At 51.7% G+C, this 19,351-nt stretch overlaps 1 protein-coding gene across 5 annotated transcripts; it reads left to right on the forward strand.

Annotated features, from left to right (window-relative positions):
- Nucleotides 1–1,722: 1,722 nt before the first annotated feature.
- On the forward strand, nucleotides 1,723–10,991 carry LOC144510089 (protein phosphatase 1 regulatory subunit 3C-B-like). Of its 5 annotated transcripts, none has more exons than XM_078239343.1 (2): nucleotides 1,723–1,792; nucleotides 9,558–10,991. In XM_078239343.1, the coding sequence occupies exon 2, from the start codon at nucleotides 9,603–9,605 to the stop codon at nucleotides 10,491–10,493; it is 891 nt and encodes a 296-aa protein (XP_078095469.1). In that variant the 5' UTR covers nucleotides 1,723–1,792; nucleotides 9,558–9,602; the 3' UTR covers nucleotides 10,494–10,991. The 5 variants fall into 5 exon arrangements, with proteins under 5 accessions (XP_078095469.1, XP_078095466.1, XP_078095470.1 ...); XM_078239340.1 differs by lacking the exon at nucleotides 1,723–1,792 and adding an exon at nucleotides 6,677–6,954; XM_078239344.1 differs by lacking the exon at nucleotides 1,723–1,792 and adding an exon at nucleotides 6,679–6,770.
- Nucleotides 10,992–19,351: the final 8,360 nt, after the last annotated feature.

The following is a 19,351-nucleotide window of genomic DNA, read 5'->3' on the forward strand; positions in this document are numbered from 1 at the left end:
ATCCACCTAACCTGCACATCTTTGGACACTAAGGGACAGTTTAGCATGACCAATCCACCTAACCTACACATCTTTGGACGCTAAGGGACAATTTAGCATGGCCAATCCACCTAACCTACACATCTTTGGACGCTAAGGGACAGTTTAGCATGGCCAATCCACCTAACCTGGACATCCTTGGACACTAAGGGACAATTTAGCATGGCCAATCCACCTAACCTGCACATCTTTGGACACTAAGGGACAATTTAGCATGGCCAATCCACCTAACCTGCACATCTTTGGACACTAAGGGACAGTTTAGCATGACCAATCCACCTAACCTACACATCTTTGGACGCTAAGGGACAATTTAGCATGGCCAATCCACCTAACCTACACATCTTTGGACGCTAAGGGACAGTTTAGCATGGCCAATCCACCTAACCTGGACATCCTTGGACACTAAGGGACAATTTAGCATGGCCAATCCACCTAACCTGCACATCTTTGGACACTAAGGGACAATTTAGCATGGCCAATCCACCTAACCTGCACATCTTTGGACACTAAGGGACAATTTAGCATGGCCAATCCACCTAACCTGCACATCTTTGGACACTAAGGGACAGTTTAGCATGACCAATCCACCTAACCTACACATCTTTGGACGCTAAGGGACAGTTTAGCATGGCCAATCCACCTAACCTGCACATCCTTGGACACTAAGGGGCAATTTAGCATGGCCAATCCACCTAACCTGCACATCTTTGGACACTAAGGGGCAATTTAGCATGGCCAATCCACCTAACCTACATATCTTGGGAGTGTGGGAGGAGACCAGAGCACCTGGAGGAAACCCACGCAGACATTCCCTGTTAAAGAATGAAACAAATGAGTGACTCTTGGTTTACTGGCTGTGTGAACTGTTTCCTGATGCATTTTGGAATGGCTCAGGGAATGGAGGAAAAAATGACTAAAGTGCAGTTGAAATGGGTTTGGACTCAATTCTTTTTAAACTGGCCCGCTGGGCCTGAGGCAAATACCTGGGAGAGGTGGGGAGGGTCTTGTCTGCCTGACCTGTGGTGGACACACACATCTGGGAGAGGTGGGGGGGGGGTCTTGTCTGCCTGACCTGTGGTGGACACACACATCTGGGAGAGGTGGGGAGGGTCTTGTCTGCCTTACCTGTGGTGGACCCACACATCTGGGAGAGGTGGGGAGGGTCTTGTCTGCCTGACCTGTGGTGGACCCACACATCTGGGAGAGGTGGGGAGGGTCTTGTCTGCCTGACCTGTGGTGGACCCACACATCTGGGAGAGGTGGGGAGGGTCTTGTCTGCCTTACCTGTGGTGGACCCACACATCTGGGAGAGGTGGGGAGGGTCTTGTCTACCTGACCTGTGTTGGACACATACATCTGGGAGAGGTGGGGAGGGTCTTGTCTGCCTTACCTGTGGGTGGACCCACACATCTGGGATAGGTGGACACACACCTGAGCAACTGAACATCTGGCCAAAGATTTGCAGAAGGTGCTGGTTGGTTGGAGGGAGGGGGGAGGAAGGCAGTGGATTGGCTGGGGGGGGGAGGAGGACAGTGATTGGCTGGAGGTGGAGGAGGGGCAGTGATTGGCTGGAGGGGGGTCAGGGCAGTGATTGGCTGGAGGGGGGGGGTCAGGTTTGCCTCTTGCCATTGGTGCGGTGCTGGCAGCAGAGGCGGGGCTGGAGCTGGAGCTGGGGGTGGGACTGGGTGACTCAGTGCGGAGAGTCCGGAGCTGCGGGAGCGGAGAAAGCAGCAGCGCTGTAACTGAACAGGTAAGAGGAGCACTGGCTCACTGTATCTGTACAGATATGTTTTAGATATCAATCTATAGCCTGCTTCCCAATCTCTGTGTACATGTATATATATAGAGAAATATACATGTCATTGCATCTTTATAGTGTGTGTGTAACCTGTCCCTTCCCAGTGTGTGTGTGTGTAACCTGCTCCTTCCCAGTGTGTGTGTGTGTAACCTGTGTAACTGGGAATGTTTATAGACCAGGTTTGTTGGGGAGTGGGATTGTCTGGTTCGAGGGTGGCAGGGGGTTCACCCTCCTGTCTGACGAAGATTTGCCTCTGGATCTGTGCTTCCGTCGTTACACTGCTGTGAATATTGATCATATGTATCTCTGCAAAGGACCCACTCTCCTCCTCTTCCCCTCCCCTGACTACCTCCCTCATTCCCTCAAATCCCCCTCCATCCCTCCTGCCCCTGGCCACCCTCCCAGTCCTCTCCCCTACCCCCTCAGCTCCCCTCTCTGCCTCTCACACGAAAGCAAAACTTTGCAAATCTGAAATGTAGGCAGGATATTCTGGAAACATTCAGCAGGTCGAGTGTCTGTCTGTCGGAGAGGGAATCGGAGTTAGCCTTTTAGCTCTGTGGTCCTCAACAGAGTTGAGCAAGGAGCTAGAAATGTTTTCAGCCAGTGAGTGGGCTGTGATAAGGCAAAGAACAAGGAAAATTACAGCACAGGAACAGGCCCTTCGGCCCTCCAAGCCTGCACCGACCATGCTGCCCGTCTGAACTAAAACCCTCTACCCTTCTGGGAACCATATCCCTCTATTCCCATCCTATTCATGTATTTGTCCAGATGCCCCTTGAAAGTCACTATCGTATCCACTTCCACTACCTCCCCCGGCAGCAAGTTCCAGGCACCCACCACCCACCACCCTCGTACATCTCCTTTAAACCTTGCCCCTCGCACCTTAAACCTGTGCCCCCGAGTAATTGACTCTTCCACCCTGGGAAAAAGCTTCTGACTATCCACTCTGTCATAGAATCCTACAGTGCAGAAGGAGGCCATCCGGCCCATCGGGTTTGCACCGACTGCAGTTCCACCCAGGCCCTATCCCTATAACTATATGCATTTACCCTAGCTAATCCCCCTGACACTAAGGGTCAATTTAGCATAGTCAGTAGTCTCACAACATGAGGTTAAAGTCCAACAGGTTTATCTGGTAGCATGAGTTTTCAGAGCACTGCCCCTTCATCAGGTGAGTGGGAGTTGGGTTCACAAACAGGGCATATATAGACACAAACTCAATTACAAGATAGTGGTTGGAATGCGAGTCTTTCCAGGTAATCAAGTCTTAAAGGTACAGACAATGTGAGTGGAGAGAGGGTAAAACACAGGTTAAAGAGATGTGTATTGTCTCCAGCCAGGACAGTCGTGGGGGTTACAGATAGTGTGACATGAACCCAATATCCCGGTTTAGGCCGTCCTCATGTGTGCGGAACTTGGCTATCAGTTTCTGCTCAGTGACTCTGCGCTGTCGTGTGTTGTGAAGGCCGCCTTGGAGAACGCTTACCCGAAGATCAGAGGCTGAATGCCCGTGACTGCTGAAGTGTTCCCCAACAGGGAGAGAACACTGCTGCCTGGTGATTGTCAAGCGGTGTTCATTCATCCATTGTCATGGCGTCTGCATGGTCTCCCCAATGTACCATGCCTCGGGACATCCTTTCCTGCAGCGTATCAGGTAGACAACGTTGGCCGAGTAGCAAGAGTATGTACCGTGTACCTGGTGGATGGTGTTCTCGTGTGAGATTATGGCATCCGTGTCGGTGATCCGGCACGTCTTGCAGAGGTTGCTGTGGCAGGCAACTTAGCATGGCCAATCAACCTAACCTGCACATCTTTGGACTGTGGGAGGAAACCAGAGCACCCAGAGGAAACCCACACAGACACTGGGAGAACGCGCAAACTCCACACAGACAGTGACCCAACCTGGGTCCCTGGCACTGTGTGTGGCAGCAGCACTAAGCACTGTGCCACCATGCTGCCCATGGTTCGATTCTAGTCATGTTGCCTACTCAATCCTTCATTCAGTCACTTTTTTATTATTCATTTGTGGGACATGGGTCCATGCCTGTTATAATCTTGTAGACTTCTATCAGGTCGCCCCTCAACCCCTGTCGTTCCAGTGAGAACAAACCAAGTTTCTCCAACCTCTCCCCATAGCTAATGCCCTCCATACCAGGCAACATCCTGGGAAATCTTTTCTGTACCCTCTCCAAAGCCTCCACATCCTTCTGGTAGTGTGGCGACCAGAATTGAACACCATATTCCAAGTGCGGCTTGACTAAGGGTCTATAAAGCTGCAACAGAGAGTTGGAGGGTGCAATGATTGTGTGAGTTGAGGGGAGGGGTGCAGGGGAGATTAAAAAACAAAAGGATTAACATTGCAAGCCTGAGGTGAGTGTCGTGGGTAAGTAATGAAGGAGATGTGAATGGACAGGCTTGAGTAACTGCTCTCTGAAAGTGAGAGGGGGTGGGGGGAGAAAAACAAGACAGCAATAAAATGATCAGCAGAGGTTATGATCTCTGGTTGTCGAACTCTGTGTTGAGTCTGGTGAGCTGTTAAGTGCCCCATCGAAGATGAGGCCTCCATCGTTAAAGCTTGCTGGGAAACAGGCCAAGGACAGAGAGAGGAGGTCAGAGTGGGAAGTCTGTGGGAGAATTAAGATGGCGGGAGACTGGACGTCACACTTGCGGCCTGACCCGATGGGGCGAAGGAGCAAGCCAGTCTGTGATTGGCCTCCCCCAAAGTGGAACAGGCCCCATTGAGAGCACCAACTCCCCCCCCCCCGCCCGCCCCCCCCAACTCCAACTGCTCCCTCCTGAGTGAGATGCTGTGATGGAAACATGCAAAGGGGAGGTCCTCACGACATCTGGCTTTCTGTGGAGAAACATTCCTTGTTTCAGTCGTATTGGGTTGGCGGGAGAGTGCCTTCTCATTGTCGCCCGGGGCGACACGATGGCACAATGGTTACCATTAGACGCCAGTGTACCAATGGATGCCACCTTCCTGGGCAGCGCTTCCCAGATGTCTGCCTTTGCCCTCCATTGCCAATTCAACCAGCGGGGCCTTTGAGTCGAATCCAATTCGCGTATTTCTGCTCCTATCCCTTGCCTTCTCTTCCAGAGCCACGATCGGCCTCTACTCCCCCCCCCCCTCTCCCCCCCCCCCTCCCCTCCCACCCCTCAATGGATCTGCCATTTTCGCAAACCCCCCCCCCAACACCACTTTCCCCTTGCAACATTCTGGAGGGATCGTTCCCTCCAACGCCTCGGTCCGTGCCTCAGTCGCCTCCCCAACACGCTGTCCATTTCCACCCAAGTGACGCAACATCTTTTCAGTTCTCCCCTCCCGCTGTCCAAGGCCCCAAACGCACTTTGGAGTGGCACAGTGGGTTAGCACTGCTGCCTCCCAGGGACCCGGGTTCGATTCCCAGCCGTGGGTCACTGTCTGTGCAGAGTCTGCACGTTCTCCCCCGTGTCTGTGTGGGCTTCCTCCGGGTGCTCCGGTTTCCTCCCACAGTTCGAAAGACGTGCTGGTTAGGTGCTGAATTCTCCCTCAGTGTCACCCGAACAGGAGTGTGGCGACTGGGGGGATTTTCACAGTAACTTCATTGCGGTGTTAATGTAAGCCCACTTGTGACACCAATAAATAAACTTAAAACCTATCACAGGCATCTTCTTTTTGTATTCCCAAGCCGCCCCTTTCACTTGCTCAAAGCCTGTTACTTTTCAGACTTTCCCTCTGCCCTAATGAAAGGTTTTAGGACCTGAAGCACTAACTCCGTTTCTGCCAGACCTCCCCAGTATCTCCAGTGTTTGCTGATGTGGGGAACAGTTGTCTCTCCTCCTGTCCTGTCCCCATCACCCCTCGCTTCATAAATATACCCTAACCCCACCCTACCATCCCCAACCTTAAAAATCCTCAAATATGCTGTCAACCTCTCCCCAATCTGTGCCCATTTTTCCCAGAACACCCCGTGGGAATTCCTCTGTCCTCTGAGCGCACAAACCCCAGGATCATGGTCCCCAACTTCCCATTTCTGACGGTGGCACAGTGGCTTGGCACTGCTGCCTCACAGCGCCAGGGACCCGGGTTCAATTCCCGGTTTGGGTCACTGTCTGTGTGGAGTTTGCACATTCTCCCCGCGTCTGCATGGGTTTCCTCCGGGTGCTCCGGTTTCCTCCCACAGTCCAAAGATGTGTAGGTTAGGTGGATTGGCCATGTTAAATTGCCCCTTAGTGTCCAAAGATGTGCGGGTTAGGTGAATTGGCCATGCTAAATTGCCCCTTAGTGTCCAAAGATGTGCAGGTTAGGTGGATTGGCCATGTTAAATTGCCCCTTAGTGTCCAAAGATGTGTAGGTTAGGGGGATTGGCCATGCTGAATGCTTGGGGTTCTCAGGATAGGGTGGAGTGGTGTGCCTGGGTAGGATGCTCTTTTGGAGAGTTAGTACAGACTCGATGGGCCGAATGGCCTCCTTCGGCACTGCAGGGACTCTTTGATCGCACGGTTCGCTGAGTATCTAATCCAGGAAGTGTGAAGGGCGATTGGGCAGCAGGCCAGCTGGGTTATAATATTTTGAATAAAGCAGAATGCGATCAAATTAAACAATTGAATGAGGGGGTGGTGGTATTGGGATCGTCCCTGCAATGAACATGGAGCTATTTATATCTGGGCGGCTCTCTGTGGAATCAATCAAAGTAATGAATTATTCACTGAAATATAAGACCAAGTGTAGCTGGGGATGCGGGGGGGGGTGAGTGTGCATCTGGGACAGAGTGCTGAGCTGGGTTACGTGTTGTAACTTGAACTCCCCCCGCCCCCCCCTCTCTCTCTCCCCACATGTGACCTATATTTGAATTGTTGCTATTTTTAAAAGGCTGTGAGGGTTGAGGGCAAAGTTGTGTTTGTGCATCTCGATGGGGATATTGAACTGCTTGCCGTCGGTGGGGAGGTGGGTCACCGTCGCGTTCGGGCAGTGGGCCAGGCACGGAGTGTTGAAATGGCCACAATTCCATTGGCACCATTCGGAGGCGGAGTTGGCACAAGGTCTCCTCTCTGCTTGTCGGTCAGGATTGTGGACTGCAGGCATCTGGGCCAGACAGCAGAAATTAAACCAGTGCGTCATCTCAGGCCCAGTAAGACCTCTCTTTCCTCTCTCTCTCTCTCTCTCTATACGCTTTCTCTCTCCACTTCCTTATTCTCTCTCTCTCTATCTATATTCTTTCTTTCTCTCTCTACACTCTCTCCCTTTCTCTCTCTCTCTACACTTTCTTTCTCTCTTCCTCTCTCACCTGACCTCCAAATATGGGCATTTTCCAGTCTGGTCGCTGTTCGGGACTTGGGCTAATCGCTTACCCCCTTTCCTCCGTTTGGGGGGTATCCACGGGACCCCCCCACCCCCCCACCCCCCCCACCCCCTCCCACACCTCCAGTGGAGGGAGCGTCAGCAGATTTGACCTTGCATTGGGAGCAGCACTGGTTAGCGCTGCTGTCTCTCAGCGCTGGGGACCCGGGTTCGATTCCCGTCTGTGCGGAGTCTGCATGTTCTCCCCGTGTCTGCGTGGGTTTCCTCCGGGTGCTCCGGCTTCCTCCCACAGTACGAAAGATGTGCGGGTTAGGTGGATTGGCCATGCTAAATTGCCCCTTTGTGTCAGGGGAACTAGCTGGGGTAAATGTATGGGGTTACGGGGATAGGGCCTGGGTGGGATTGTGGTCGGTGCAGACTCGATGGGCTGAATGGCCTCCTTCTGCACCGTAGGGTTTCTATGAACCTTGACACGGTTTCTCACTCCCAGATGAACGTGCAGCGGTTAATCTGAACTCGGGAGTGAACTGTTTTACCTCAGTGCCCCAGATGTTGCTTTGGTTTAGACCACTGGGATCAAAGTGAAGATGCATTGTTGCCAATGATGCGTGGCACTGCCACAGATTGATAACCCAGTCTCGGTGTGTTTTAAGGTTTATTTATTAGTGTCACAAGTAGGCTTACATTAACACTGCAATGAAGTTACTGTGCAAATCCCCGAGTCGCCACACTGTTTGGGTTCACTGAGGGAGAATTTAGCACCTAACCAGCCCATCTTTCGGATGTGGGAGGAAACCGGAGCACCCGGAGGAAACCCACGCAGACACGGGGGCGGAATGTGCAGACTCCACACAGACAGTGACCCAAGCCGGGAATCGAACCCGGGTCCCTGGCGCTGAGGCAGCAGTGCTAACCCACTGTGTCACCATTGTCACATGTATTGGGATACAGTGAAAAGTATTGTTTCTTGTACACTATACAGACAAAGCATACCGTTCATAGAGAAGGAAAGGAGAGTGTGCAGAATGTAGTGTTACAGTCACTACATTGTGGGCGGCACGGTAGCGCAGTGGTTAGCACTGCTGCTTCACAGCTCCAGGGACCCGGGTTCGATTCCCGGCTTTGGTCACTGTCTGTGTGGAGTTTGCACATTCTCCTCGTGTCTGCGTGGGTTTCCTCCGGGTGCTCCGGTTTCCTCCCACAGTCCAAAGATGTGCGGGTTAGGTTGATTGGCCATGCTTAAAAAAAGAAATTGCCCCTTAGAGTCCTGAGATGTGTAGGTTAGAGGGATTAGTGGGTAAATATATAGGGATGTGGGGATAGGGCCTGGGTGGGATGGTGGTCGGTGCAGACTCGATGGGCCGAATGGCCTCTTTCTGTACTGTAGGGTTTCTATGATTCTGTGAGTCATAGCTAGGGTGGAGAGAGAGATTAACTTAATATAAGGGAGGTCCATTGGGGCTTAGCTGTTCTACTTCTCGAGCCCCGTGACGTTTGGCGGGATACCAGTCATCCCAGTCACCGCAGGCAGCCTCAATCTGACCAGCGCACTGTACCACTGCTGGGACGTTACTGCAGTGCACAAACATGTCTGAGAATCAGTGACTTGGGCTAATCTTCTCCTGTTATTTTTACTCTAGATGTGCGTGGCTCTCAACGTTGGGAGGGCTCCAAAAGATTCTCATTTGGGACATTCATTGACAATTTGAGAAGCCCTTGGGGCTGGCACAGTGGTTAGCACTGCTGCCTCACAGCGCCGGGGACCCGGGTTCGATTCCCGGTTAGGGTCACTGTCTGTGCAGAGTTTGCACATTCTCCCCGTGTCTGCGTGGGGTTTCCTCCGGGTGCTCCGGTTTCCTCCCACACTCCAAGGATGTGCGGGTTAGGTGGATTGGCCATGCTAAATTGTCCCTTAGTGTCCAAAGATGTGCAGGTTAGGTGGATTGGCCACGCTAAATTGTCCCTTGGTGTCCAAAGATGTGCGGGTTAGGTGGACTGGTCATGCTAAATTGCCCCTTCATGTCCAAAGATGTGCGGGTTAGGGGGGAATTGGCCATGCTAAATTGTCCCTTGGTGTCCAAAGATGTGCGGGTTAGGTGGACTGGTCATGCTAAATTGCCCCTTCGTGTCCAAAGATGTGCGGGTTAGGGGGGAATTGGCCATGCTAAATTGTCCCTTAGTGTCCAAAGATGTGCGGGTTAGGGGGGAATGGGCCATGTTAAGTTGTCCCGAGATGTGTAGGTTCGATTGATTAGCCTTGGGAAATGTGTGGGGTTAAGGTGAGAGGGTCTGGCTAGGATATATGTCGAGAATCGATGCAGATATGATGGGCCATATGGCCTCCTCTGCACTGTTGGGATTGTATGATTCTTATAATTAATTCTCTCTCTCTCTCTCTTCCCACCTTCCCCTCCCCGTCTTCCCGCCTCTCAGGATCTTGCCGATAAGTGTTGGATTTATCTCTGGCCTCCTGCAGCCATGCCGGTTGACATTGCCATGCGCCTTTGCCTCAGCCACTCGCCGCCCATCCGCAGCTTCCTGAGCTATCCGGAACTGCGGGCCGTGAACGTTTCCCGCCTCCAGCCGCTGCGGCCCTGCCTGAATCCCAGAAGCCACCACCTGCGCCCGTCCAGCAAGCCACGCGTGGAGTGCGGCGCCAATGGCGGTGGCGTGAAGAAAAAGAAAGTGGTGTTTGCCGATGCCAAAGGCTTCTCGCTCACGGCCGTGCGGGTGTTCTCCGAGTTTGAGGAAGACTTGTTGGATCTCCAGTTCGAGCTGTCGGACCTGGCGGACTGCGCGTCCCAGTCTGCCCACGCCGCGAAGTTCACCCTCGACTTCCCCCAGCCCTCGGCCGATTATTTAAACTTCCGGTCGCGTCTGCACAAGAACTCCGTCTGTCTCGAGAGCTGCCTGGTGCAGGAGGCCTCCATCTCCGGCACCGTCAAGGTCAAGAACCTGGGCTACGAGAAGAAGGTGGCGGTGCGGATCACCTTCAACGGCTGGAAGAGTCACCGCGACGTGGAGTGCGCCTACTCCAACCAGGTGTACGGCTGCCCGGATACGGACACCTTCTCCTTCCGGACGGACCTGCCCAAGGGCCCCCGGCCCCGGGACGGGATCGAGCTGTGCGTCTCCTTCCAGTGCGGCCCACTCACCTTCTGGGACAACAACGGCGAGGCCAACTATCGGATCTCTTGCGGGAAATCCGGGAGCGGGGCAGAGTCCCCGTCTGACGATTCCTCCCCCTATCACTTCCGAGGCAAGGCCCAGGATGGAGAGCTGGAGCAGTTCGGCAGTCCCAGATCGGTCAATGTCATATTCTCCCAGTGGCAAAGCTGGGGCAGGTTTGACAATGGCGGACATTGGTAAATATTTCCGACCGCCTGGTGTGTGCGTTTCTTTTTTTAAATAGGCCGTTTTGACTGTTTTACCACGACGGTGTCCGTTAAAGCACCCACCGCTGTGCTCGTCATCGACCGGAGGCCGACACGATACGATTTTGCCACTTTGGGAAAGCGATGTACAAGCGCTTTCCCATTTTCAAGATGGCCGCCGTCCTCCCGCTGCTTCACGTCACCTCAAAGCCAAGGGTTGAAGGAGCCCGTCCGACCGCCCTGTCTGAGGAAGGAGAAGAGATTGTTCACTCGCGGTTTGCACTCGGGAGAGAAGGGGACAATTGGAATAGGTGCGATATTCCACAACAGAAAATGTATCCGGGCTAATCCTTCACCTTCTTTCTCCCCTCCAACACGTGTAAGCGTCGCCACAAACGGAACTCGATTTGCACGCGCAGGTCGCCTACTTATAGACCCACAAGCCAAAATTGGGCGCGTGTATTTGGAAATAAATGGTGTTTTGTGCATCTGAGTGCGCGTTGCTTGTGAGAATCACGTTTTCTTTCTCCCTTCCCATTGCCACACTGCACTTCCCAACACAAAGCTTGGGAGATTTTCACAACAGCTGGTGGCGTTTGGAACCGTCAGTCGATGACGGTTGTCAGCTTGGAGGTTGTTTTAGTTTTTTTTCCCCCTCCGTTCCAGTACTCCGGGACCACCACTTTATCACAGGCCCCACCCACACCTTTTGAGAGGTCTCCATCTCTCCGTTTGTTGCCCTGTCTGATGTGCAAGACGTTACTTGAAAAAGGAAATCAAGAGTTTTGTTTTCCCCATCTCTTTTGTGTCCCTCCACTGCCCCACGTTGGTTTTCATCTCATTCTGACCGGGCCTTGACATCTCTCTCTGAAATCTTCCCCCATCCCATGCCAAGCACGGGCAGGGGTTTTTATTGCCAGTCACTGAGATGTCCTCAGTTGTCTGATTTTTTTTTTTTGGCCCAGTATTTGAGGGCAGGGGAGAGTCCTGAGCTTTATTTTCCCCCCATCCCTCGCTTTAACACACGCATCCTTCGATTGAGTTCTATCCCTGAGCTTTGACGGATGCTTTAATCTTGTGAATGTCCGCGTAAGGTGTTTTCCACCCCCCCCCCCCTTCCCAACGGCGATGCAAGTGTTGCCGATGAAACTGGGAGAATTGATGGCAGTTGAATTGAAGTGATTATTGCAGATACGGGTCGAATGGTGCTGCGGTTCCCATAGCAACAGGTGCACCTCTGCGGTGGTGGGGCCTACCCCACACCTTGAAGCCTGCAGGGCAGCCTGTCGGGAATGGTCGGGCTGAGTCGGTGATCGCTCTTCCTGTGTCCGTCAGCGACTTCTTCATATTGAAGATTCTTAGATGGGGATCGTGCAGTCTTGGCTATCAGTAGGTTTTTAAACACCGGTTGAGGTTAGGCCGAGGGTGGGCTGTGCTACCCCCATGACCGGAGGGGTTGTTCTATTGCCTGGACTTGTTGGCATGGCCACTGGTTTGAGGGGGGGGGAATTGTGGGAGAGGGTGTCTCCAGTGCGGATAGGTGGCTCCCGCCCTCGCACTGAGTGAGTAGGAAGGGGGGGGGAGGTGAGGTGTGAGATCTGGAGGTCGCACCTTTCTCGATTCGAGCCCCTTTCGCCGATGTGCTTGCGGGTTGTCTGGTTTCCTCGCGTGGAGGCTGCGGGTGAGTAGATCACTTCAGTCAGAAATCACCTGCACTTGCCCTTCTCTCTTTGATTTTGGCACTGGCGTGTAGCTGGCACCAAGAGCGTTACCCCCCCCCCGGCCATCGTCCGATGGTGAGCGACTGGACACCACCTTCAGAAAGAGGACATGTGAAGGCCCAGGGTTTTGGGTGGACAGCCAGCTAAAGAGAGGACCCTTTACTTTCTTCCTCCTCTCTCTCCTCTTTCTCTCTCTCTCTCTCGACCTTTTATCGAGGGTGCATGCTATCAGTGATTTGACCGCGAGCCGGTCAGCTTTGAGTGGAGCTGAGCTGTGAAAGGGAAGTGATTGTTGCTAATGAACTGCTTCTGATAAGCGGGTGGGAAAAATCGCTTTGAGAGAGGCAGGCTGAAACTGTGGTTCCTCTGGTTAATAAACCAAAACTGCTTGCACATTCTGAAGTATTCGCTACTGTTAACACATGATGTTGGTTATTTGTGCTATTTTGTATATAAATATATAAAATAAAGTTTGTACAAAGTTGAATTCCTATTTTTCAGTTTTATTTTAAGAGTTCAGAAAAGATTGACTAGGATGCTACTGGGACTTGATGGTTTGAGTTATAAGGAGAGGCTGGGTAGACTGGGACTTTTTTCTCTGGAGCGTAGGAGGCTGAGGGGTGATCTTATAGAGGTCTATAAAATAATGAGGGGCACAGATCAGCTAGATAGTCAATATCTTTTCCCAAAGGTAGGGGAGTCTAAAACTAGAGGGCATAGGTTTAAGGTGAGAGGGGAGAGATACAAAAGGGTCCAGAGGGGCAATCTTTTCACAGAGGGTCATAGAATCCCAACAGTGCAGAAGGAGGCCATTCAGCCCATCGAGCCTGCACCGACAACAATCCCAACCAGGCCCTATCCCCATAACCCCACATACTTACCCTGCTAGTCCCCCTGACACTAAGGGGCAATTTAGCATGGCCAATCCACCTAAACCGCACATCTTTGGACTGTGGGAAGAAACTGGACCACCCGGAGGAAACCCACGCAGACATGGGGACAACAGTGGTGTGTCTGGAACGAGCTGCCAGAGGCAGTAGTAGGGTCAGGGACAATTTTGTCTTTTAAAAAGCGTTTAGATAGTTACATGGGTAAGATGGGTATAGAGGGATATGGGCCAAATGCAGGCAATTGGGACTAGCTTAGTGGCTTTAAAAAAAAAGAGTGGCATGGACAAGTGCCGCGTGGGGGCGGCACAGTGGTTCGCACTGCTGCTTCACAGCGCCAGGGACCCAGGTTCGATTCCCGGCTCGGGTCACTGTCTGTGTGGAGTTTGCACGTTCTCCTCATGTCTGCATGGGTTTCCTCCGGGTGCTCCGGTTTCCTCCCATAGTCCAAAGATGTGCAGGTTAGGTTGATTGGCTATGTTAAAATTGCCCCTTAGTGTCCTGAGATGCATAGGTTAGAAGGATTATTGGGTAAATATGTAGGGATATGGGTGTAGGGCCTGGGTGGGATTGTGGTCGGTGCAGACTCGATGGGCCAAATGGCCTCTTTTTGTACTGTAGGGTTTCTATGATTCTAAGTTGGGCCGAAGGGCCTGTTTCCATGCTGTAAACCTCCTATGATGCGATGTCTGTGTTTCAAACATACAAATAAGGCCCGGAAGTAGGCCGAGGAGTAGGAGTGTGGCCTGAACTCCACTTTTCTCTCCTTGCTAACCTTCGATTCTGGATGGCCAAGGGAGTCATTAACCCTGGGTCCACTGCTCTCTGAGGAGTTTCACAGATTCACTTTGGGGGTCACTGACTGTGTCAGGGTTCGATTCCCGGCCTCGGGTGACTGCGTGGAGTCTGCACGTTCTCCCCGTGCCTGCGTGGGTTTCCTCCGTGTGCTCCGGTTTCCTCCCACAGTCCCAAAGATGTCCCAGAGGAGGCCTGGGTAGGACGCTCTGCCAGACTCTGTGCAGACTCGATGAACCATAATGGCCGCCTCCTGCCCTGTCAGGATTCTATGATGGTAAACCCTCAGAGAAAAAACATTTCCCCTCATCCCGTCTGAAATGGGAGACCCCTTATTTTTCAATTGTTTAAAGTTTATTTATTTATTAGCGTCACAAGTAGGCTTACCTTAACACTGCAATGAAGTTATTGTGAAACTCTCCGGCGCCTGTTAGGGTTCGCCTGAGGGAGAATTTAGCACCTAACCCGCACATCTTTGGACTGTGGGAGGAAACCGGAGCACACCCACGCAGACACGGGGAGAATGTGCAAACTCCGCACAGACAGTGACCCAAGCCAAGAGGAGAAGAGGGACATTCTAATGAAGGATTTGCCATTTGGGGCAATCGATACACAGTAAGTGAGAACACGGTAAGGAGGGTGACACGGCGGCACAGTGGTTAGCGCTGCTGCCTCACAATGCCAGGGACCCGGGTTCGATTCCCGGCTTGGGTCACTGTCTGTGTGGAGTCTGCTACTTCTCCCCCATGTCTACGTGGGTTTCCTCCGGGTGCTCCGGTTTCCTCCCACACTCCAAAGATGTGCGGGTTAGTGGATTGGCCATGCTAAATTGCCCCTCCGTGTCAGGGGACTAGTGAGGGTGAATGCATGGGGTTCTGGGGATAGGGCCTGGATGAGACTGTGGTTGGTGCAGACTCGATGGGCCGAATGGCCTCCTTCTGCATTGTAGGATTCAACAGTTGATTGGAGTGGCCCAGGCTATCTTTTAAGGTCAGGTCTGCCTCAAGTTCAATTTTGCATGTCCGATCTCTGGTATGATGCATTTGTACGTGGTGGGGGAGGGGGTTTGAACCAGAATCCTTAAAAGATAGAATTGGGGGAGGGGGGGGGTGAGTCCAAGACATTCACTTGCTCCTGTTTGCAGTGTTTCCCCACCTTTACTCACAGAAACTAGAAGCAAGAGGAGGCCATTCGGCCCTTCGAGCCTGCTCCGCCATTCATTATGAATTCTCGGCTGATCATCAAATTCAATATCCTGACCCCCCCCTTCCCTCCATATCCCTTGATCCCTTTAGCCCCAAGAGCTGTATCTAATTTCTTCTTGAAATCACACAACGTTTTGGCCTCAACTACTTTCTTGAGTGATATTCAGACAGGAGAGAGGCCTCTTAGCCCAGAAGGTGAGTGTTTCACTGAGCACTTGAAATATCATAACATTCAAGGAAATTGGACAAGTACAGGAAAATAGGATTAGCATGACTTTAGTGGTAGTTATTGTCAGTGCCGACTCGATGGGCTGAAGGGCCTTCTCTGCCTTGCATGAAAAAGTGAAGTTTGTTTATTAGTCACAAGTAAGGCTTACATTAACACTGCAATGAAGTTACTGTGAAAGTCCCCTCGTCGCCACACTCCGGTGCCTGTTCGGGTCAATGCACCCTAACCAGCACGTCTTTCGGACTGTGGGAGGAAACCGGAGCACTCGGAGGAAACCCACGCAGACACGGGGAGAACGTGCAGACTCCACACAGACAGTGACCCAAGGCCGGGAATCGAACCCGGGTCCCTGGCGCTGTGAGGCAGCAGTGCTAACCACTGTGCCACCCATGACTCTCCATCCTTATATAATTGCCAGCGTTGGCATTCCCAATCTCTGCTTGATTGAGCTGCGGAGTCTGAGGGTTAGGCTTCCAACGGTCCCTGTTGACTTTTCAGCGTGTAAGCTGAGACAGTTTTGACAGAATGCCATGAAGTATTGTGTAACCCCTCCTTTCGGGGTCTGGGCGTTTGACTGAGAGCCAGTTTGCTTCTACCAGGGGTCGAGCTGGGTGTGATGGGCACTCGAGCAGCAAGGTGTTCCTGCATGGCGTTCATCTGGGAAACCAGGGCCACGCAAAGACAAAACCCAAGAGGAGGCGATGGCCTAGTGGTATTATCACTCGACTATTCATCCAGAAACTCAGCTAATGTTCTGGGGACCCGGGTTCGAATCCCACTGCGGCAGATGGTGGGAATTTGAATTCAACTAAAAAAATAATAATAATCTGGAATTCAGAATTTACTGATGACCATGAAACCATTGTTGATCTGGTGCCAAGTCATGGGAATCTCCAGGCGCCAACTAAGGTACTGTTATAGAATCCTACAGTGCAGAAGGAGGCCATTCGGCCCATCAAGTTTGCGCCAACCACAATCCCACCCAGGCCCTATCCCTATAACCCCACACATAAGAACATAACATAAGAAATAGGAGCAGGAGTAGGCCACCTAGCCCCTCGAGCCTGCCCCGCCATTCAATAAGATCATGGCTGATCTGTGGATCAGTTCCACTTACCCGCCTGATCCCTATAACCCCTAATTCCCTTACCAATCAGGAATCCATCTATCCGTGATTTAAACATATTCAACGAGGTAGCCTCCACCACTTCAGTGGGCAGAGAATTCCAGAGATTCACCACCCTCTGAGAGAAGAAGTTCCTCCTCAACTCTGTCCTAAACTGACCCCCTTTATTTTGAGGCTGTGCCCTCTAGTTCTAGCTTCCTTTCTAAGTGGAAAGAATCTCTCCACCTCTACCCTATCCAGCCCCTTCATTATCTTATAGATCTCTATGAGATCCCCCCTCAGCCTTCTAAATTCCAACAAGTACAAACCCAATCTGCTCAGTCTCTCCTCATAATCAACACCCCTCATCTCTGGTATCAACCTGGTGAACCTTCTCTGCACTCCCTCCAAGGCCAATGTATTCTTCCGCAAATAAGGGGACCAATACTGCACACAGTATTCCAGCTGCGGCCTCACCAATGCCCTGTACAGATGCAGCAAGACATCTCTGCTTTTATATTCTATCCCCCTTGCGATATAGGCCAACATCCCATTTGCCTTCTTGATCACCTGTTGCACCTGCAGACTGAGTTTTTGCATCTCATGCACAAGGACCCGCAGGTCCCTTTGCACAGTAGCATGTTGCAATTTTTTTCCATTTAGATAATCCAATTTGCTATTATTTCCTCCAAAGTGAATAACCTCACATTTGTCAACGTTATATTCCATCTGCCAGATCCTCGCCCACTCACTCAGCCTGTCCAAATCTCTCTGCAGACCTTCTACGCCCTCCACACGATTCACTTTTCCACTTATCTTTGTGTCGTCTGCAAACTTTGTTACCCTACACTCAGTCCCCTCCTCCAGATCGTCTATATAAATGGTAAATAGTTGAGGCCCCAGTACCGATCCCTGCGGCACGCCACTAGTTACCATCCGCCAACCAGAAAAGCAGCCATTTATTCCGACTCCCTGCTTCCTGTCGGATAACCTAGCTGGTCCCCCTGACATGAAGGGGCAATTTAGCATAGCCAATACACCTAACCCACACATCTTTGGACGCTAAGATGCAATTTAACATGGCCAATTCACCTAATCTGCACACCTTTGGATTGTGGGAGGAAACCGGAGCACCCGGAGGAAACCCACGCAGACACGGGGAGAACGTGCAGACTCTGAGGGTAAGCAGCCAATGACATCACACTATTCTCACAGCTCACAAATCTGCAAGTTAAATACACCTAACTTTAAATGTTATGAAGAGTGATGGGAGGATATTAGAAGCTAAAATATCAAAATTATTTTAAAATTCAAGAATTTGCAATTTCTTATCAGAAGGGAAAGATTTGGCATTATATAAATATAAAATTAGTTTTCCCGCAGACTGTAGCATAGTGGTTAGCACTGCTGCCTCACAGCGCCAGGGACCCGGGTTCAATTCCGGGTCACTGTGTGGAGTTTGCACATTCTCCCCGTGTCTGCGTGGGTTTCCTCCGGGTGCTCCCACAGTCCAAAGATGTGCGGGTTAGGTGGATTGGCCATGCTTCGTTGACCCTAGTGTTGGAGGATTAGTGAATGTGTGGGGTTGCGGGAATAGGGCCTGGGTGGGATTGTGGTCCGTTCAGGCACGATGGGCCGAATGGCCTCCTTCTGCACTGTCAGGATTCTATGATTGTTGGGGAAAAACCCATCTGGTTCACTAATGTCCTTTAGGGAAGGAAATCTGCCGTCCTTACCCGGTCTGGTCTACATGTGACTCCAGAGCCACAGCAATGTGGTTGACTCTCAACTGCCCTCGGGAAACTAGGGATGGGCAATAAATGCTGGCCCAGCCAGCGACGCCCATGTCCCACACATGAATAAAATAAAAGCTGCCTGGGGCCCAGATGGCCGCCAGTCTGGCTGGTAACAGTGGGGGACATGTGGGAACAGAATTACAGTGTGACGGGAGAGTTTGGAGGGTGGTAGGGCTGGAGGTGGTTGCAGCAATGGGGAGGGCTGAAACACAGATTTGAACATGCATGTAAAACCCAGAGTTGAGTGCAGAGCCAGGGAGATGGTGTCTGCTGTGGACCTGTTGTGGTGATAGGCAAACTATAGTGGATCCAGGTAGTCCGGGAGGCTGGAATTGATTCGTGCCGTGACTAACCTTTTGAAGCACTTCATAATGATGGATATCAGAGCCACCGGCCGATAGTTATTAAGGCACGCTGCTTGGTTTTTCTTATGTGCCAGGATGATGGTCGTCTTCTTAAAGCAGACTGGGACCTCAGATTGTTGTAAAGAGAGGTTGAGGATGTCTGTGAATACCCCCGCCAGCTGATCCGCACAGGATCTGGGTGCTCGTCCGGGTACCCCATCCGGGCCAGGCGCTTTCTGTGGGTTGACTTTTGAGAAAGCTGCTCTGACAATGGTGACCTCAGATCCAGGTTTCTCCAAGGCTTCTGGGAGGAAGGGCATGCTCTCGCTGACCTCTTGCTCAAAACAGGCGTAAAATGCATTGAGCTCATTGGGGAGGGGTGCGTTGGAGCCGGCGATTTTACATGCCTTCATCTTGTAGCCTGTTATGTCTTGCAGACGTTGCCATAGTCAGTGGGAGTCCGTGTGGCTGGCCAGGGACTCGAGCTTGGTCTGGTGTTGTCTTTTGGCATCTTTGATGGGTCTCCTTAGATCGTATCTGGCTTTCTTGTATAGTAAGAGTTTTAACAACACCAGGTTGAAGTCCAACAGGTTTATTTGGTAGCAAATACCATTAGCTTTCGGAGCGCTGCTCCTTCGTCAGATGGAGTGGAAATCTGCTCTCAAACAGGGCACAGAGACACAAAATCATGTTACAGAATACTGATTAGAATGCGAATCCCTACAGCCAACCAGGTCTTAAAGATACAGACAGTGTGAGTGGAGGGGCGCA

Source organism: Mustelus asterias, chromosome 22 (assembly GCF_964213995.1).
Source record: "Mustelus asterias chromosome 22, sMusAst1.hap1.1, whole genome shotgun sequence".
In the NCBI taxonomy this organism is placed as follows: domain Eukaryota; kingdom Metazoa; phylum Chordata; class Chondrichthyes; order Carcharhiniformes; family Triakidae; genus Mustelus; species Mustelus asterias.